This window comes from Mustela erminea, chromosome 20, assembly GCF_009829155.1.
Source record: "Mustela erminea isolate mMusErm1 chromosome 20, mMusErm1.Pri, whole genome shotgun sequence".
NCBI classification, from domain to species: domain Eukaryota; kingdom Metazoa; phylum Chordata; class Mammalia; order Carnivora; family Mustelidae; genus Mustela; species Mustela erminea.
This window is the reverse complement of record NC_045633.1, coordinates 4,646,725-4,668,075: the sequence shown is the minus strand read 5'-3', so window position 1 is coordinate 4,668,075 and position 21,351 is coordinate 4,646,725. Positions and strand designations below refer to the sequence as shown.

General features: G+C 47.8%; 1 protein-coding gene across 4 annotated transcripts in view; it reads right to left on the bottom strand.

Annotated features, from left to right (window-relative positions):
- Positions 1 to 13,259: 13,259 nt before the first annotated feature.
- Positions 13,260 to 21,351, bottom strand: part of POLR3E (RNA polymerase III subunit E) — a 38,085-nt gene continuing 29,993 nt past the window's right edge. For all 4 annotated transcript variants that reach the window (XM_032327511.1, XM_032327512.1, XM_032327510.1 and 1 more), the window contains 8 exons: positions 21,231 to 21,312; positions 19,909 to 19,968; positions 19,655 to 19,812; positions 19,200 to 19,261; positions 18,197 to 18,723; positions 15,992 to 16,069; positions 14,243 to 14,368; positions 13,260 to 13,642 (listed from right to left, as the gene is read on the bottom strand). In XM_032327511.1, the coding sequence (XP_032183402.1) occupies positions 13,586 to 13,642; positions 14,243 to 14,368; positions 15,992 to 16,069; positions 18,197 to 18,723; positions 19,200 to 19,261; positions 19,655 to 19,812; positions 19,909 to 19,968; positions 21,231 to 21,312 (1,150 nt within the window). In that variant the 3' untranslated portion in view covers positions 13,260 to 13,585. The remainder of the gene's footprint in view (positions 13,643 to 14,242; positions 14,369 to 15,991; positions 16,070 to 18,196; positions 18,724 to 19,199; positions 19,262 to 19,654; positions 19,813 to 19,908; positions 19,969 to 21,230; positions 21,313 to 21,351) is intronic.

Below are 21,351 nucleotides of genomic sequence, written 5' to 3'. Positions count from 1 at the left end.
CCTTAAAAGCGTATACAGCACCAGCTGCTGTCACAGTAACTTCCATTTTCACTGAACCGTGTGTATCTGGATCATTGGCCATCTACAGTCTTTATGATAGTGCGATGGTATCACATCTGTGGATAGAAACTCCACACGTACCTTTAATCAGTGGATATCGCTGACGAAAGAAAGTGGCTGCTGGTGTCAGTTCTACAATCCAGTTCTGTTTGAGCTCCTCCTGAAATCCCACGACAGACTGCCCTCTGTTTGGCACGCTGATGTGTGTGTGTGTTTCACATATCACACACATACATATGGTATACATATCCATATATAAGTCAAGTTAAAAGATCCTATTTTGCTATGACCGTCTTCCAGGTTACTGAGCCCCCAGCTCCCAGCCCTCACTAATATGGGAGGACACCCGGTTGCTCCCACCTGTGCCAGTAAACTTTCTGGGGGAATTTGGGGGGGAATGGAAGAAATGAATGGAAGAAAAGTGGTGTTTCCTTGTTGTTTAAATGGAAGAAAAGTGGTGTTTCCTTGTTGTTTAAATTTCATTTATTAAGGTTGAATGTCTTATAATCTGTTAAAGGGCCATGTGTATGGTCTTCTGCCTATTTTTCTTATTTAAGAGCTCTAGCATTGAGGGAATTTGTTTTGTAATTAGGAATTACAAATATTTATCTTAATTTTGCCTTACTGGCATATTGCCAAGCAAAATTTTTGTGGTTCTCTTAATCCTTTAATACATTTTTGTGCTTAACAGGTATTTGATCCACCTGAACTTCATTTTTTTCTTCTTATTGTGGTAAAAATACACTTAAAACAATCACCATCTTAATCATTTTTGAGTGAATAGTAAAATGTTATTAAATTCACATCGTTATGCAACCATCACTACCATTCACCCTCATGACTCTTTTCATTTATTTATTTATTTATTTGACAGAGAGAGAGAGAGAGAGAGCGAGAGAGAGAGACAGCCAGAAAGGGAACACAAGCAGAGGGAGCGGGAGAGGGAGAAGCAGGCTTTCCGCTGAGCAGAGAGCCCAATGCGGGACTCGATCCCAGGACCCCAGGATCATAAGCCAAGCCGAAGGCAGACGCTTACTGACTGAGCCACCCGGGTGCCCCAATTCTCTTCATTTTTAAACATGAAACGAGGCCCCTTTCACTCCCCATTCTCCCATTCTCCCCTCCCCCCATCTGCGGCTACTACCATCTTACTTCTCTGTCTTTGTGACTTTGTCTAAGTACTTCACAGAAGTGGCATCATGGAATTTGTCTTTTTGCGGTAGGCTTACTTCACTGAGCATAGTGACCTCAAGTTTCATCCATGCTGTAGCATACTGAATTATTTTTTAGGGCTGAATACTATTCTCTGTGTATGGGCCACATTTTTTTTTAATCCACCCATCAGTGGACACTTGGGTTGTTTACATGTTTTAGCTGTTGGGACTAATGCTGCTATGAACATGTAGGCACAAATACGTCTTTGAGATCCTGCTTTCCATTCTTTTGGATATATACTCAGAAGTGGAATTGCTGGATCATATTGTAGTTCTGTTTTTAATGGTTTTTTTTTTTTAAGATTTTATTGATTGGAGAGAGTGCACGTACAAGCAGGGAGAGTGGTAGGCCGAGGGAGAAGCAGACGCCCCAATGAGCAGGGAGCCCGACACGGGACTCCATCCGAGGACCCTGGGATCCTAACCTGAGCTGAAGGCAGATGTTTTAAGCAGCTGAGCCACCCCGGCGTCCCTCTGTTTTTAATGTTTTGAGGAAACTTCATCATACTATTTTCCACAGTGGCTGTTACCATTTTGCATTCCTATTACAGGGCACAAAGTTTCCGATTTCTCCGCAACCTTGCTAAATGTGCTTTCCGGTTTGTTGATAGAAGCCACCCTAATGGGTGTGAGGTGGAGTCTTAACAGTTGTGATTTGTACTGCTCTGATTAATGATACAACTTTTGATGTGCTTGGCCATTTGTGTATCTTCTTTGGATAAATACTGGTTCAAATACTTTGCCCATGTTTGAATTTGTTTTTTTCTCTTGAGATATATAGATAGATAGATAGATAGATAGATAGATGGATGGATGTAGGTATCTTGATATATATATATATATATCGGTGTGTATATATGTATCAATGACTATATATATTCTAGATATTAATCCATTATCAGATAATATGATTTGCAAATTTCCCCCCCCATTCTGAGGGTTGCCTTTTTTACTGTTTTGTTTTTTTGTTCTTTGTTTTTTGTTTTTTTAAGATTTTATTTGTCACAGAGGAAAGGAGGGAGCGAGCGAGCACAAGCAGGGGGAGGAGGAGAAGGAAAAGGCTCCCCGCTGAGCAGAGAGTCCAATGCGGGGGTGGATCCCAGGACCCTGGGACCATGGCCCAAGCCAAAGGCAGACAGCTAACCGACTGAGCCCCCAGGAACCCCACCTTTTTACTCTGTTGATTGATAATGTTTTTAAATTTTCATGAAGTCTGATTTGTTTTTTCTTTTGTTACCTGTACTTTTGATGTCATACCAAGAGATCATTGCCAAATCCAATGTTATGAAGCTTTTGCAATATGGTGTTAACTGAAGGGTCCAGCTTCATTCTTTAGCCTGTGGATATCCAGTTTTCCCAGCACCGTTTGCTGAATAGATTGTCCTTCCCCCATTAAAGGTCTTGGAACCCCTGTCAAAAGTCATTTGACCATATGAGTGAGAGTTTGTTTTTAGACTCTGTATTCCATTGCTCCATGTGTCTCTCATTATGCCAGTACCGCACTGTTTTGATTATGGTATCTTTGTAGTTTACGTATTGAAATCAGAAGTGTGAGTCCTCCAGTTTTATACTTTTTTTTTTTCCAAGATTGTTTTGGCTATTCAGTGTCCCTTGAGATTCCATATGAATTTTAAGATAGTTTCTGCAAGAACTGCCATTGTGATTTGGATAGAGATTATGTCACATCTGTAGATCACTGAATAATATTGACATTTTAGCAATATTAACTGCTCCAGTCTATGAGAATGAGATGTGTTTCCACTTATTTATGTCTTAATTTCTTTAAGCAGTGTTTTATTTTTGTTGTTTGAATCTTTCACCTCTTTGATTGAATTAATGACAAGGTATTTCAGGATGCTTGGATGGCTCATTTGGAGGGGTGTGACTCTTGATCTTGGGGTTTTGAGTTCAGGCCCCATGTTGGGTGTAGAGCCTACTTAATAAACTTTTAAAAACTTAGTATTTCTTCTGATGCCATGTTTTAAATGGAGATTTTTTTTTAATTTCCTTTTGGATTGTTCATTGCTAATGTATAGAAATGCAATTCTTTTTTGTGTGTTGACTTTGTATGCAGCTACACTGCTGAATTCATTTATGCTCACAGGTTTTCTTTTGTGGAGTCTTTAAAGTTTTCTACATAAAAGATCATATCATCTGCAAGTAGAAAATTTTACTACTTCTTTCCCAATCTGACTTCTATTTGTTTTTCTTGCCTAATTGCTTTGGCTAGAACTTTCAGTACTGTTAAATCAAAAATCATTAAAGCAGGTATCTTTGCCTTGTTCCTGAACTGTGAGTAGATTCTTTCATTTTTTCAATATTGAGTATGATATTCACTGTTGATTTTTCATATGCGGCTTTTATTGTGTCGAAGTAGTTATCTTCCTAATTCATTGACTTGTTTTTTTCTTCAACCATGGGAAGATGTAGTATTTTGCTATAGGCTTTCTCTGCATTATTTGAGATGATGATGTAGGGGTTTTTCCTTCATTCTGTTGACGTGGCATATTGTATTGATCGATTTTTTTGTTTTTATTTGTTTTTTATTTTACTTATTTGCCAGAAAGAGAGAGCACAGCAGGGGGAGTGGCAGGCAGAGCAGGCAGAGGAAGAAGCAGGCTTCCTACTGAGCAAGGAGTTCAACGTGGGACTCAGTCCCAGGACCCTGGGATCATGACCCTAAAGGCAGACACCCAACCAACTGACCCACACAGGTATCCTTGTTGATCAATTTTTATATGTTGTACCATCCTTGCATTCCAGGAATAAACTCCACATTGTCGTGGTATGTAATCCTTTTAATGTGCTGCTGAATTCTATTTACTGGTATTTTGTTGAGGATTTTTTGTATCAGTGTTCATAAGGGATATTATTCATAAGTATTTTCCTTGTAGTGTCTGTGGCTTTACTATCAGAGTAATGCTGGCTTCATAGACTGAATTAGGAAGTGTTCCTCCCTCAGTGTTTTTGTTTCTGTTTTTGTTTTTATTAAAGATTTAGAAGGATTGGTGTTAATTATTTAAATGTTTGCTCAAATCCACAGCGAAGCCATTTGGTCTAGAGGAGCTTTTATTTATTTTTTTCTTCAATACTGATCAGCTCATTATTACTTATAGGTCTATTCAGATTTTGTCTTTGTGATTTAGTCTTGGTAGGTTTTTTGTTTCTAGGAATTTGTCCCTTCTCATAGGTTATCTAACTTTTTGGCATGCAGTTATTCATAGTTCACTCTCTCACACATGCTCTCGTAGCAATGTCTATAGTGGTTTTTAATTTTTTTTAATTTTTGAGAAATTTTTTTTTAAATTAATCTCTACACCTAGTGAAGGGTTAAGACTCACAATTCTGAGACACAGAGTTGAATGTTCTGACTCAGCCAGCCAGGTGACCCAATATAGTTGGGTTTTTTTTGGTTTTGTTTTGTTTTGCTTTGCTTTTAGAGATTTTATTTATTTGACAGAGATCACAAGTAGGCAGAGAGGCAGGCAGAGGGAGAGGAAGAAGCAGGCTCCCTGTGGAGGAGAGAGGGGCTCGATCCGAGGACCCTGGGATCATGACCTGAGCTGAAGGCAGAGGCTTTAACCCACTGAGCCACCCAGGCGCCCCTACAGTTGTTTTATTTTTTTTTTAATTGAAGTGTAATTGACATAAAATGTGTTAGTTTCAGGTGTACAACATATTAATTAGAAAATTCTGTATATTAGTGCCTACTGTACTCTCTTACAGTCCTTTTTATTTCTATAAAATCTCCACTTTCATTTCTGATTTTAGTAATTTGAGTCTTTTTAGTCTATGTAGCTAAAGGTTTTTCAATTGTGTTTAATCTTTTCGAAGAACCACTTTTGGTTTCATTGATTTTTTTCAATAGAAAAAACCTTTTTAAAGATTTTTTTAGAAAATTTATTTGATAGAGCATGCACGAAACAGCACATAGGCAGACAGAGCAGCAAGGCAGTGGGAGAGGGAGAAGCAGGCTCCCCGCTGAGCAGAGACCCTGATGTGGGGCTCCATCCCAGGACCCTGGGATTGTGACCTGAGCCAATGCAGACACTTAAACAACTGAGCCACCCCAGCGTCCCTATTGTTTTTATATTCTGTAATTCATTGATCTCTATCATAATCATTGTTATTCCCCTCATTTTGGGTTTAATACTTTTTTTTTAACTTCTTTAGTGTAAATTTAGTTGTAGATTTAATATCTTTTTTTTTTTTAAGATTTTATTTATTTATTTGACAGAGAGAGATCACAAGTAGGCAGAGAGGCAGGCAGAGAGAGAGGAGGAAGCAGGCTCCCTGCTGAGCAGAGAGCCCGATGTGGGGCTCAATCCCAGGACCCTGAGATCATGACCTGAGCCGAAGGCAGCAGCTTAACCCACCGAGCCACCCAGGCGCCCCTAATATCTTTTTTTTTTAAGATTTTCTTAGAGTAATCACTATACCCAACATGGGGCTCAAACCCACAACCCCAAGATCAAGAGTCACACCTTCCCCCAACTGCGCCAGCCAGGTGCCCTTCATTCTTATTTTTTAAGGTAAACATTTATAACACAAAATTTCCCCTTTAACACTACTTTTGCTGTGTTCTGTAAGTTATGGGATGTTGTATTTTCATGTTTATTCATCTCTTATTTTCTAATTTCCTTTTGATTTCTCTGATCTATTGGTAGTTTAAAAGTATGTTGTTCTTGGGGCATCTGGGTGGCTCAGTGGGTTAAGCGTCGGCCTTCAGCTCAGGTCACGATCTTGGGGCCTGGGATCGAGCCCCATATCAGGCTCCCTGCTGAGTGGGGAGTCTGCTTCTACCTCTCCCTCTCTCAAATAAATAAATAAAAATATTAAATAAAAGTATTTCATAATTTGATAACTTTTCCAACTTTTTGTTACTGATTTTTAAATTCATCTTGTGATCAAGGAAGGTAGTTTGTATTATATCTTTTAATATCTGTTGAAACTTAATTTGTGGATTATGGTTTCTCCTTAAAAATGTCCTATGTGCACTTGAGAAGAATGTGTATTCTGTTGTGTAGAGTGTGCCTTATATGTTGCCTTATTGTGTTAAATCCTCTGTTTCCTTAGTTATATTCTGTCCAGTTTTTCTCTCCATTATTGTGAATGGGGTATTAAAGTCTCCTAATTTCCCTAGAATATCTTTTTTTCCATCATTTCAATTTCAACCTGTTTGTGTTGTTGGATTTCTCTCTCTCTTCCTATAGATATAAATAGATATAGATGTATTTGTTTATTTGCTTATTTGAGAGCACAAGCAGGGGGAGTAGCAGAGAAAGAGAGAGATGAGCAGAGAGCCCTATGTGGGGCTCGATCCCAATACCCTGGGATCATGACCTGAGCTGAAAGACGCTTAAAACCACTGAGCCACCCAGGTGCCCTGTATCATTGGATCTCAGGTGAGTCTCTTGAAGACAGCATCTAGTTGGATCGTGTGTGTGTGTAAATTGAAGCATAGCATACTGTTATTAGTATCAGATGTACAATATAATGATTCAGCAGTTCTGTACATTACTTAGTGCTCAAGGTAAGTGAACTCTTAATTCTTTTCATCTTTTTCACCCATTCCCACTTCCTTCCCCTCTGGCAATCACCAATTTGTTTGCTGTATTTTAGACTGATTTGTTTCTTTATTCATTTGTTTCTTAAACTCTATATCTGAGTGAAATAATGGTATTTGTCTTTCTTTAGCTTATTTCACTTAGCATAATGCCCTCTAGGTCCATACATGTTGAATGATGTGTTTTTATCTCTTCTGCCCATATCTGTCTTCTGATTGGAGAGGTTTAACCATTTACATTTAAAGTAATTTTGATGAGGAAATTCTCTCATCCTGTGACTTGTTTTCTGGCCGCCTCACAGCGTTTTTGTCCGTCATTTCCTGCACTGGGAGTCTTCTGGGTTTAGCGGATGGTTTTTTCTTTTTTTGTAATGAGATGTTTAAATTCCTTATTTCCTGGGCCCCTGGGTGGCTCAGTGGGTTAAAGCCTCTGCCTTCGGCTCAGGTCATGATCCCAGGGTCCTGGGATCGAGCCCCGCATTGGGCTCTCTGCTCAGCGGGGAGCCTGCTTCCTCCTCTTTCTCTGCCTGCCTCTCTGCCTACTTGTGATCTCTGGCTGTCAAAAAAAAAAAAAAAAAAATTCCTTATTTCCTTTCGTGTATATTCTACAGCTACTTTATTCCTGATTGGCATGGGGAATACATTTAACAACCTAAAGTTAAAACAGAATTTGAATTTATACTAGCTTTTCTTCCATAACAAAAAACAAAACAAAACAAAAAACTCTGTTCCTTTACACCTCCAACCCCATCCCTTACAGGTGCTGTATACCCCAAAACATAAATTAATATATTTTTTAACATATTAGTCTTTTAAATTACATAGAAGACCAGAAGGTGCCTCTTTAGCGCAGTAGGCAGCGCGTCGGTCTCAAAATGACGTAGAGGACCAGATTTGGATTTACAAATCAAAGTTACAGGGGGCACCTGGGTGGCTCAGTCGCTTGAGCATCCGACTCTTGGTTTGGGGTCAGGTAGTGATCTCAGGGTCATGAGATTGGGCCCAACACTGGGCTCTGCACTCAGCACAGAGTCTCTTGAGATTCTCTCTGTCCCTCACCCTCTCCTTCTGCCCCCTCCACCCGTGCTCTCGCTCACTTGCTTACTCTCTAAAATGAATAAATCTTTAAGAAAACAGGGACGCCTGGGTGGTTCAGTTAAGCGTCTGCTCAGGTCATGATCCCAGGGTTCTTGGATCGAGCCCCACATCGGGCTCCCTGCTCAGCAGGAAGCCTGCTTCTCCCTCTCCCACTCCCCCTGCTTGTGTTCCCTTTCTGTCTTCCTCTGTCAAATAAATAAAATCTTTCAAAAAAAATCTTTAAAAAAACAAGGTTGCAGTAATACTACTTTCACACTGATTTTTTTTTCTTTAAATGTATTAGTTTCTTTTCTTTTTTAAAGTAAGCTCTATGCCCAGTGTGGGGTCTGAACTCACAACCCCAAAGTCAAGAGTCACATGCTCTATCGACGGAGCCAGCCAGATGCCCCAAATGCATTAGTCTTTTTTTTTTTATTTATTTAAAGATTTTATTTATTTAACAGAGAGATCACAAGTAGGCAGAGAGTCAGGCAGAGAGAGAGGGAGAGGAGGAAGCAGGCTCCCCGCTGAGCAGAGAGCCCTACATGGGGCTCGATCTCAGGACCCCGGGACCTTGACCTGAGCGGAAGGCAGAGGCTTTAACCCACTGAGCCACCCAGGCGCCCCTGCATTAGTCTCTTAAGTCATGTAGAAAACAAAAAGTACTATTACAAACCAGTGTTAGATTGGCTTTTAGAACTGTCTAGACATTTATTCACCTTTATTGAAATCTTTCTCATTAGGGTGTCAGGTTACTGTCTAGTGCCCTTTCCTTTCACCTTGCAGGATACATCTAGTGGTCATGAACTCCCTCAACTTTGGGTGCCTGGGAATGTCTTAACTTCTCCCTCACTTTGGAGGGACAGTTTTACCAGACATAGGGTTCTTGGTTGACAGTTTTTGTTTTACTGTTTGTGAAGCACTTTGTCTCTATTGACCCACTGTGTTCTGGGCCCCAAAGTTTCTAACGAGGCACCTTTTGATTATCTTATTGAGGATCCCGTGTATGTGAGGATTTGCTTTTCTGTGGCTTTTCAGAATTCTCTCTGGCTTTTGCCAAGTTTGATTACAATGTGTCTCAGTGGGTCTGAGTTTGTTACTTGGAGTTTACAGAGCTGCTTGAATGTTTATCTTCATGCATTTTCATCAAGTTGGAGAAGTTCTCAGCCATTATTTCTTCATACATTCTCTGCTCCTTTCTCTATCCTCTGGGACTCCCACAATATATATATTGGTCTTTTTGGTGGCGTCACACAGGTCCCTTAGGTTCTGCTCACTTTCCTTCACAGTTGTTTTTATTTCTCAGATGCAATAATTTCCATCACAGAAGATTGCTGATTCTTCTACCTGCTCAAATCTGCCTTTGAATGCCTGTAGTGAATTTTTCATTTCCATTGTTTTTCAGCCCCAGAATTATTTTTCCTCTTTAGTTCTATCATTTCCATTTCGTTCACACATTTTCTTGACTGTCTACATCCTCTTGTTCTTTTGAGGTCTTTAAAACACATTTGTCTTAAAGTCTTTGTCTACTATATCTGCCTTTAGGTCTTTCAGGGACAGTTTCTGTCGATTTATTTTTTCCTCTGAGTGCCCCCTATTTTCCTGGTTTTGTATGCCTCGTGATTTTTCGAACACCAGACATTTGAATCTGATAATGTGGTAACTCCAAGATTCAGATTCTCACCCTCTCCCAGGTTCTGCTGGTTTTCTTGGTTATTGTTTTGTTTCTTTAGATTGTTGTAGGCCGTGTCTGTGCCGAGGATCAGCCTGAGGTGTAAACTTAAGGTCTTCTCAGGCCTTTTCTGAGCCTTTCCCTGGGCGTGCATAGTCACTTTCTAGTTTTCTCTGTGTATGTGATCATTTTTAAAATATCCTAGTTTTTAATGTCTCCCCAAAGGGGAAAAAGTGAAAAACGAAGCGGGCGGGGCAGGGAGCACGCCAGTCCTTTTGACCCCGGCGGTCACTTCAGCCTCCACTGGAGAGACTTGCAACAACGGGGGCGGAGGGACAGCGGCGACCACCTCTGCACCTCTGTCTGGCCGGAAGCAGCCATCAGGGCAGACTGCTGACACTCGAAAGGGCTTTCTGCCCACTGAGGTTCCTGCGAGCTGTTGCAAGCTGCTCCGTGAGTATGGCTAGTGGCGGGGTGGTTGCTACTGTACTAGGAGCCAAAGTTGACCCAAACTGTCAGCAGCGGACAATCCTGGTTCTCCCTGGAAGTTACAAGCCTTTATTTAGACTCTGTTCTAAAATCACTGCATCAGACAAATTCTGCCTGTGCAGTCGGTGACTCGGTCAGGAGAGATGGCTGGTGCTTCTCACACTACCGTCTTTCCAGAATCTTCCTAAACTTCACCTACTCCCCATCAGTTTAAATCACCTGAATCAGTACTAAAGGTCTACGTGAATTTGAATTTGAACTGGTTTCTGTTCTAGGATTAGCTTTCATGCCCTCTATGGCAGTTTTTAATCGCTTTTATAGCTTGATATTTTCTTGTTAAGAAAATATTGCCTCACTGCTCCTTCAGTATTTCCCTTTTCCCCTGTTTTTCCCAATATGACCTTTAAAGTTAGCTTATCTGGTTCTTGCCAGGAAATGGTTATTGGGATCAAGTTTAAAAACTGGTTAAAGTAAGTACAGCCTATAACACAGAGACTTCAATCCAAAACCAAGGGTGTATGCTTTCTGGTTCTTCCAGGGGTCTTTGTGTCTGTTTCCCAAATTTTTATCAGTTAGGTGCTACAGATTTTAGAAGGTTCACACACCTCCTGAATATTATCTTTTCTGTTAAAACAGGTATGTATCTGTGTATGTATGTGTTTCATTATTATTTGAGAGCGCACACACATAAGCAGCAGGAAAGGCAGGGGGAGAGGGAGAGGCCCACTGCACTGAGCAAGGAGCCCAACTTGGACTCACCCCAGGACTCTAGGTCATGACCCGAGCAGAAGGTAGACGCCTAACCAACGGAGCCACCCAGGTGCCCCTATACTGTTTTATTTTTATGTAAGTAATCTCTGTACCCACTATGGGGCTTGAACTCATGGCCCCAGGATCAAGGAGTAGAATGTTCTTCCAACTGAGCCAGCCAGGCCGCCCTACTTCTGTTTTATTTTCTTACTGTAGTTGCATATAGGAAAGCTATTGATTTGTTATTTTGTTGAATGTTTTTCAGAGTAGCTTTTTTGATTCTGTTGACATATCTGAAAAAAAAAGTTTAACCTCCACACCCAAAATGGGGCTTGAATTCATAACCCCAAGATTGAATCACATGCTCTACCAAACCAGCCAGGCACCCTGAGAAGACGTTTTGACTCCTTTCTGTCTTTTTTGTTAGATAAAACTCATTTGTCTAAATTTTTTATTTTAATGTAGTCCTTCATTTAATCTAAGTTGTATACCCAGGATCTTAACTATGGTGAGTAACCCTGGATCTCCATCCTAGGGACTATGTGGGGTGTTTGATGCAGCGGGTTAACTTTTTAATGAGGTTAATGAGAATCCATCTACTCCTATTTTAAGAACTTATATCTGGAATGAGCTGTAGATCTCAGTCCCTGAGACGATTATTTTTTTCTCTTCACGGCATGAGCTTTATTGTGCATGTCCTCATACGACCCTCGCGTTTCTGTGACGGTAAGCCTTCCCAGGATCCTCACCCTTTGCAAGACAAAGTTGCTTATTTTTTTTAACACGCTACTGCAATTTACTACTTAGGTTTTAAATCACTACTTCAGGAGTATTTGGAGGCTCCTCATATGCTGACAAACCCTTGGGTCTGTCACAAAGATGTGATCATAGTTCAACCATGAAAATTCCTGGATCTTTTCCTCTTTTTAATAAGTGGTCTGTTGTAATTTTCTTTCCAACCAGTTTTAAGGCTTATGCCATTTTCTTTCATCGGTTGGTGTACCTTACAACACTGATTTTTACACCTTTAAAATATTTCCTATACTCCTTACGTTTATTCACTTTCCTATTTAAATTGTGTTTATTTATTTATTTTAAAGATAGGATTTTTTTTTTTTCAAGATTTTATTTATTTGACAGAGATCACAAGTAGGCAGAGAGGCAGGCAGAGGGAGAGTGGGAAGCAGGCTTCCTGCTGAGCAGAGAGCCCGATGCGGGGCTCAATCCCAGCACCTTGGGATCATGACCTGAGCCGAAGGCAGAGGTTTTAACCCACTGAGCCACCCAGGTGCCCCTTGAATTCAGTGTTTAACTCCTCCATCCTTACCAGCGTGTTTCAGGCTAGGATTCCCCACGAGCCCCATCGCTTGGTTACTTTCCATCTCTGTTGTACACCATTAGAAGTCCAAGAGCGGGACATACACTGTCCACTTTGCAAAGTTTTTTATGCTTTCCAGGCTTATGTTTGTTAACAATTAGTACCAAGAACATATGTACCACCATCCTGTTAAACTACAGGGGCATACACAGACCATCACCTAAACGTCAGATAGTGGCTCTAGTGCCCAAAGCAGTGCCCTAGCATTTAGGTAGCAGAATTTCGTATCTTGCCCACCCCAGCTTCCTCCGCTCCCCCCCACCACTGCCCCCAATCCTCTAGGGCTGCAAGATCTGCTAAGGTCGCCATTAGATACATGTCCCAAATGAACACTTAAACCATGGCTGGTCCAAATTGCAAGCGTCATAAGTATAAGGTACCAGATCTTGAAAATGGAGTAGTTTACATTTTTTGTACTAACATTTTTATTCTATATTGCTGTTTTAACTATTATGTTAGGCTACATATATTTTTACCCGTTTGTTTTCACTATCGTAGATGACTGCACCATCCTGCCGGGCAGCGCGAAGTTCTCCCTCTGTCCGTCGGTTCCCTTCCCTGAAACCGTGCAAGGCTCTGAGAGCTCACGCAACACTGCCTTCCTGTCGCCCTTAGAAGACAGTAGCACCACGATGCCAGGTTAGTGTTAGTATTTATTTTAAAAATACACAAAATACAAATTTTTTACATCAAAGGGTGATAACCTCACTTGTACATTGTTCCATACTTACCTGGTTTGGTTTGCTTCCTTACGCAAACATTAATAGATGGACTTCATCCTGATTTTTTGCTAGGGTTCATGTAAGCAGCTGAGACTGACTGCTACATAAAGTTGTCTTAAAAGGTAAGTTGGCCACAGACACCCAGCAGTGCAACAATTCGATTTGGTTTAATGAAATTGGCAGAAGTCTTAGCAGATAGGTAATCGAAGACTAAATATTGGCTTCTAGGCATTTTAATTACTTAAAACCTTGAGGTTTTCTTCATCCTGTAAACAAATGTGACTTAGTCCTTGTTGGCATTAAGTCTGAAAAGTAAAATATTAAACCATGATTTTCATCAGCCTGCCTGTGGTCAGGATGCACTCTCTTTATTATGAGAATGAAACCAAATAATAACCAAAATACATCAGGAATTTCAAACTATACTGTAATGAAGGTCCCGGCTGCCCTCTCTCCTAGGAGCGATCTCGGTTCAGTGCCCCTGCCCCGGCTGCGGATGCCCCCCGCTGTCCGCCAGACAGCACAAGGCTCCGGCCGTGACACGGTCGGGTCCTCTTGCTCCGTGTCTTCCGAAGCCGTGAGACCGCTGCCGCCTCTGCTGGCTCTGCCGGCCTGCCCTGGGCTGGGGTTCACCGGGTCAGCGGTTTGGGTCTACTGTCAAGACTGTACTGTCCCTTTAAGGTACCACATGCCGCCACAGCTCACACAGCAGTCCTGGGAAGGGAGACAGAGAGGGGTGTTAAGGGCGGACCTGAGCAGGAAAGGTGGCGACTCTGTCCCATACAGAACCCACAAGTCCGTCCACGACGCACGGATAGAACACAAACGGGAAGTCAAGAGCTGCCTCCTCACAGCGCATTTGGGCCTCAGGGCCACCTCCTCTCAGGGGGCCCAGAAAGTAAGGAATCATAAATGAACGTGCTTGGCAAGCACAAGCTTAAAAACAAAAAACTGTCCCTAAGCAGACCCAGAACGAAGGTGCCTCAGCAGTCGCTCTAGATTACGGCCCGGATGGCTGAGGTCAGCACGACAGGAGGAAACGGGGAGCAGCTTTCCAGGCTGGGGTCTGCAAGTGCGGTGCGTGTGCCGGCTGCTCCCGGTTCTAACGGGGAGGCGAGTCAGGACTCACAGCCCGGTTATCTTTGCGAAGGTGGCGTCCACACCGCCCTCAGCTCACTGCTTTGCCCGCACCCTCCAGCATCAGGAGCAGAGACCCCCTGGCTGGGGAGAGGCCAGATGTACGAAGCACCCGAGGCCGGGAGGAGCCAGCCCTGGGCGCCCCAGCCAGGGGCTGACGGCGCGGAGCACGGATACCTTTAGCACTTTATCCACCTCCTGCTTGCTCAGGTCCTCTCCGCACTCCTGGGTCAGCCGAGACTGGATCATGTTCCGGCGGACCCGGTAATTTTTGGAAAAGATTTCAAGCAAAACCTGTCGGTGCTTTAGTAGCAAAAATAAGTTAGTGCGGAAAACAGTCACCTAAAAGAGAATCCTCCCCAAACAAGAAAGGCAAAGCTATGGCCCTAACCACACACCGCAGTCCGTGTGCGCCCAGGACTTCTGTTTAAAGATGAACACACCTGACCCACTGGTCATGCCGTGACCCCCAGGACGAGGAAGAAAAGCCAGGGAAGTGCCCGCAGAGGGCAAGCAGTTTGGACTTGTTGTTTCCTGATAACTAAGCAGGGAGAGACCCCAACTAAGTCAGCTGTGTGAAGACCGGGCAGGAAAGCTCTGTCGCGTGTATTTTAAAAAATAAGCCTTTCTTTGAATCTGATTAGGAGAAAAAATGGTCAAATTCTTTGAATTTCTGACTCTGCGAGAACTAGAAAACTCCGAGGCCTCTCCTGGCCAAGAGCACAGAGGCTGGCTCAGGAAGAGCCCCTGCACTGCCCTAGTGTGGGGGCCCCTGCTGAGGCCATAGGGGGATGCCACCCACTTTCTCCCCACACCTTAAGGGTAGAACCTGGAAAAGGGCAGACGTGTGTTTGAGCAGTTTAATCTTCATCCGTAAACTTGAGGCAAGTTCATGATTTAAGGACAATTTCTGGACCTCAGGGTCCATGAGTATAACCAAATAGACACTGATGCTGGTTTGACTCCTACTGTGCTCACTGGACCCTCGGGACCCTAACTGCTGGGGTGACAAGAGGCAAAACGGACCACTTTCTACCTTATAAACCAGCACCTGAGCTCTAATAAATCCTTCTGATTCTTACTGCCAGAGGCCACCTGACAAACATGGACGGTCACTGGTTCATGAGCCCGGCTGGATGGCCGAATCCTCAGGAAAGATCTGTAAACATGTTGGGGTGCCTGGGTGGCTAAGTTGGTTAAGTACCTGCCTTCTGCCAGCATCCTAGGATCAAGTCCCACATCAGGCTCCCTGTTCAGTGGGGAGTCTGCTTCTCCCTCTGTCTGCCGCTCCCCTGCTTGTGCTCTCTCAAATAAAATCTCTTTAAAAATCTGAACAGGTAGGGGCGCCTGGGTGGCTCAGTGGGTTAAGCCTCTGCCTAATTATGATCTCTGTCAAATAAATAAATAAAATCTTTAGAAAAATCTGAACAGGTAAATACCTAGCTCCTACAGAACTGAACTAAATCTCTGGCGTCAGTGCTAAGAGCCTACATGTATTTTTAAAAAGAGGATTCCAGGGGCGCCTGGGTGGCTCAGTGGGCTAAAGCCTCTGCCTTCGGCTCAGGCATGATCCCAGGGTCCTGGGATCGAGCCTCGCATCGAGCTCTCTGCTCAGCAGGGAGCCTGCTTCTCCTCCTCCTCTCTCTCTGCCTGCCTCTCTGCCTACTTGTGATCTCTGTCAAATAAATTAAAAAAAAAAAAGATTCTAATGCAGCTGGTCGACTGGCAATCGGGAACCACTCGTTTCAACTCAAAGGACAGGCAGGTCCAGCCTGTCTTAACAACACACAAGAGACACAGAGCCAAAATGTGTAAAATGGGCAGGGGCTAGAAAATCTTAAGTGTACGTTCTGTGATCTGGGTCTCCCTAGAGGCCTCCTGCCCCCAATCCCTGCTCTCGGGGAGAAAGCCGAGAAGTCACCTTACCTGGTCGCTCATGTCTCCAGACTCCCAGAGGGCGAACACCTTCTGCTCGTCGGGGGACGCAGCAGTCTGGGGGGGAAACTAACCAAGGCCCAGGTGTGAGCTGTTCGTCCTTACCGGCTGGTGCACCCGCCCTGCCCCTCCCCCTCCCATTCTGCGTCGGCCCCGTCCAGGGAACGAGCCCATGTGAGACCAGGGGTTCCAATTCCGGCTCTTGCCACTCACTAGGGCTGTAGTAGGATAGAGCAGGAACCCCCAGATTCAATGGACAAGGAGGGGAATCTGGTTTCTGCTTCACAATGCTTGGCATTAGCTCACCTCCAGCATCCAGTATCGGCCTACCCTAAACATAAGCCCTGAGACGTGTCCTGAGCAGCACTCCCGCCCCCACACCACCCTAGGAGTATCCTAGAGATTCCTTCCAGCCCCTTCCCTCAAGGGCTATGGCGGTACAGGTGAGAGGCCCTGCCCGACTCCCAAGCAAACCACACCACTTGGGTCAGCAGTGTCCGAAGGCAGACCAAGGAAAGGGGGGGCCTGGCTCGGGCACGTGGTAGCGTGGTTTCCAGCCCTGGCCCCACGACACAAGCAACAGTGGTCGCTCCTACCGCATAAAGCCCCAGAGGGACCGGAACTGCACAATCTCATTCGATCATCAGAAACCAGAGAGGCGGAGCAAGGTGTTGCAGCCTCCCCCTCTCCAGGGGAGAATCCAGCTCAGCGCTGACTTCGTGTCCGCTCACACATCTAACACACGGCAGGACTGAGTCGACTCACTCTCCCTGGACCTCAGCACCCCGAGGCTGGACGCATCGGAGGGCTTTTCCTCCTCGGAGGGGACCATCCTCTAGGTCCCCACATCAGGATCGTGGGGAGGGAGCAGCAGAGCGAGGCCACAGTCTCCTGGGGACACCAGTCCCACCAAGAGGAAGGAGCAGGGCAGGGGTACCTAAGAGCAGCCTACCTCATGTCCCTCTCCCATAGGACCCCAGACCCCAAGCGGCCTAGCTAACCCTGGGCAGGCGCCCTTCCCCTGCCTGGCCCAGCTCCAACAAAGGGATCCTGGAGCTAACTAGACCCATTTGCTGGGTGGGCAAGGGTGGCTCCAAATAGGACAGGGCCCCCATACCGTGGTACCTTCCCTAGGAAACTGCACCAACGAGGCTCCCTGCCACGAGGGCAAGATGTCCCGGGACAGCCTAGGCAGCATGGGGTCCAGGGCCTCTCGTCCTAGTCTGTGAGTCTCACACAAGGATGGCCTTCGCCTCAGATCACCGGAGGCTACAGGTGCTTCTGACCTTGAACTGCAAATGTCCATGTTCCCTTAACCGGCAGCCACAGTCCCACAGCAGACCTGCCTGCTGCCAGGTCTGAGCAGAGCCTGGCGGACAGAATGACCAGCACCACGTCCTGAAGCCACAGCCTGGCCCTCTCCACCCTCGGCTAAGGGAAATGGTCTGCGACACGCCGTCCGCGTCTGCGCTTCTCCCACTGCAAGGCCGGTGCCCACAGCGGGCGAGAAGCCCGGGCTGTGGCTGGCTCACGCTGCCGCCTCAGGCCCGGCGGCAGAAACACAGAGCACACCGGCCTGCCGGAGCCCAGGCGGCACAAGCCGTGGGCTCGGGTCAAAGGGTCCGAGCATCAGTTAAAGCAGGAAAGATTTCAGCCCCGCTGCCGCTACACTCGGCTTCCAGCTCCGGCACCTCCTGGGTATACGACCTTCACACAATCTCATTTCGCTTCTCTGGAAATCAGTTTCTACACCTTCAAATTGCAAAGATCAAATGACAGGAGTAAACTCATCCTGAAAAATGGGAGGGCTGACAGGGACCCCCATGGACCAAGGCCCTCCTGTAGGCCAAGCAAGGGGTTAGCGTCTTCGGACACCGCAGTGGACCCTCACCCAAGGCCCAGGGTACCAAAGCCCACATGTGCCCACATCAGAGGCGGGTGCAGAGCCTAAGAGGCGCAAGCTCACACGAAGCCAACCCGTGAGAACCAATTCAGACCAAGGCCAACGCTCCTCCCGAGTTCCCAGGCAGCCTCCAAACAACTGGTTCCCCCAAAGCAAGCAGGGCGCAGGCCGCTCCAGAGGGTCCCCCACTTGCCTTCCTGCCGGGAAAGGTGCCGCGTGCCCGGAGCCCTCCTGAGGGGCAGAGGGCGGCCTGGCGTGTCCGCCCACCCGGAGGCGCGCCGCGCTCTACTTACAGGCACCAGTATCTGCTTGCAGCCGGCGGCCAGCACCGTGTCCTGCAGCATGCGGTCCGAGATGCCGCTGAATAGCGTGTGGCCAGGCGGCAGGCTGGCCAAATGCAGGTTGAAGAGGCGCTTGAGTTCACTCAGCGTGAGCACGAACTGTCTCTGGAAGGTGGCCTCCACGAAGGCCCTCAGTTCCTGGGCCACCGGGGCGCTGGCGCAGCCCGGCGGCGGGTGCCCGTTGAAGCTGTCCCCGCCGGCCGCCCGCCCGCTCGGCAGCCCGTTGGCCAGCCTGTTGTGGAGGCCGCCACCGAGAGAGGTGTCCATGGGCTCCTGGTCCGCCTCCGCCTCTCGACCTTCCTCGTCCTCGCCCTCCTCACTCACGGGCTCCTCCTTGACGCGCACGCCGGGCAGGACCGCGGGCGCCCGCAGCTGCTCCTTCCTCCGCTGCAGCTCCCGCTCCAGCAGGGCGTGGTTCTGCTGGGCCTTGCTTTTGGCCACCTGGACCCGCTGGTCCCCGGACAGCAGCGCAGCAGGTCCTGTGGGGGGACGCAGCGCTGCTGTGGGGGCTCCGGGACAGCGCAGAGAAGGGCCCTTCGCCCAGCCCGACGGGGCTGAAGCAGGTGCTGTGCTCCCGCCTTCCGCCCCCGCCTGACCCCGGAGGGACGGAGCGCCCACCGCCGGGAGGAAAGAAACCAGCGGGGAAAACCAGAATCCCACGCGGGGAGGTTCGAACCAGGACGGGCGACTGCCGAGTCCCTCCCTGCCAGTTCCTCCTGTCCCATCGCCGCCTTCTGCTGACCCAGGAAGGCCTGCACCCCAGCACAGCCCCCGAGGTCAGAAGCCGTCTGTCCCCGAGGCCAAGCCCCAAGCTGAGGCCTGTGGGGACGGGGAGGACGGCACCGAAGGACCCCCAGGGGGAAGAGCCACACACCCCTCTCCGGCCCGCGCCCTGACAAGCCCCCGCAGAGCAGGCCTCCCGCAGCCAGGGCTGGCTTAGGGGCCCCTTGCCCACCTGATTGTCCATCTGACTTCTTTGGCAAGCTTTCCTTCACAAGATTATACACTTTTTCTAATCTGAAAAGAAAAATAAACTCTCTTAACTTTACACCGCGACCCCAGTCACCTGCCCCGCTATAGCAAGCCCCGCCGTCGAGGCAGGGACATCCTGGTGGCTGCAGATGCTGGCGCGCGGAGCCCTGCCGGCCCTCCTGACAGCGCGCAGGCCCCACGGCCCCTGGGAGCCTCCAGGCTGGGGCGGGCGGCGGTGCCCTTCCCGGCTCCTCAGAACAGACAGGCCGGCTCTGATCGGGAGGGTGGCTGTGCCAGGCCGCTGCCAGGGGGCTCTGGGATCGAGGGCAGCGTCCGTCCGGAGTAGAGGAAGGGGCATGCAGGGCCCCGGAGTGCCTTCCCCGGCCCACACTTGGCCTGGGCGGCCGGGCGGCTGTGGACTGCCCAGCAAGCCCTTACTTGGCCTGGATGCCCGTCCACAGCATGTGCTGCCGCTGGACCACATCTGGATGTTTCCTGATGAACTCCCCGTCGTAAGGCAGTAGGAACTCCCAGCCTTTGTTGATCCTCACCACGGCCATGTGCTCCAGGAAGTCCTTCACGTCCTCCGTGCAGAGCTGCGGGACACAACGAAGGTGGGGCCTGCAGGCCAGGAGCCGCCCGACCCCGCTCCCTGCAGCCGCGGGGCCAGGCCTCCGACCGAGAGCACTTACCTTAGTCACTGCTGCCACCTCCTTCCTCACCACCCACCGGCTCTGCGTGAACTTCCACATCTGAGGGAGAAAAAGCAGCCTGTTTCCAGGAGGCAGAGACAGATTGCTCCGAAGACCATCCCCCAGAGCCCTGTAGTTGTCCTGGGGGCCCGGGATGAGGGAAGACCGTCCCCGACAAGAAGTCAGACTGGAGCAGCCTCCTCCCAGGCCCGACTCTGACCGCGTCCGCGCGCAGGGCCACGGGCTGGCAGGCAGTGGCAACCGGCACGCGGGCTCCGGTGGGTGAGCCCAGGAGTGGATATCCGCTGCACTTGGGCGCCGAGACAAAAAGTGCAGCGGCACCTAGCCTCTAACCGTCCAGAGAAGCTGGGACCTCCAGTCAGGCAAAGAGAAAACACAGCCACTCTCTCGGACAGCTTAGGGGCTGCCCTACCCACATCACAGTCACTGCGGACAGCTTAGGAGACTGATTTCCCCAAACTCGGAGCACAAAGCTGAGGTCAAGGGAGGCAGTGCAGATCTCAGCTGCCGGGGTCCAAGCCCCTGAGAGGGATGCCTGGGCCAGAACTTACCGGATGAGGGCAGGGCAACGGAGTGGGGAATGAGCTGGCTCAGGAGTTGCCAAGACCCACGGCAGTAAGGGGGGAAACACATACAAGAGAAGCAGGCCTGCCCGGACCGTGGGGGATGCTGGCACTGTCGGGCCCACCTCAAGTCGGTGCCATTCAGGGGTTTGGGCCCCGCGGTACTGAACTGCCCAATTATTCATAATGAGCTAAAAATCTGGTTTGTACCAGAATTTTGAGTTGTAAACAATTAATTCAAGTGAATTTTTTTTTTTTTAAGATTTTACTTATTTGACAGAGAAAAAAAGCACAAGAAAGAGGAGTGGCAGGCAGAGGGAGAGGGAGAAGCAGGCTCCCACCGAGCAGGTGGAGCCTGATGTGGGGCTCGATCCCAGGTCATGGCCTGAGCCTAAGGCAGATGCTTAACCCACTGAGCCACCCAGGTGCCCTCAAGTGAACAGTTAAAAAAACCTGCTCAGGCCAAAAGAAATATGTTCCTTAGCCAGAGTCCACCTAAGGGCCTCTGGTTTGTAATCCCCAGGGCAAAGGAACTCTAACGCTCATGTGAAGCCCAAGACTCCAGGATTCCGAATCAAAGGAGAAAGAACCATCCAGAGCCACCCTCTGCCCTCGCCCTGGCCACAGAGACCTGCCCTTCCCCTGTTGCCCAAACTGAGGTCCTGACAGCCCTGCCCTGCCCGTGGAGCCCCTGCCACAATCCCGGATGACCGGAGGCCAGAGAGCCTGGGCACTTACAACAAAGTCACGACCGCGGCAGAGCACCTCAGCAGGCACACCACTGTGAGGGCTGGAGGAGTCCTTGGGGTACAGGATGTCGCTGCCAATGAGAGCAGAAGCAGGGGGTCAGTCCCATTCC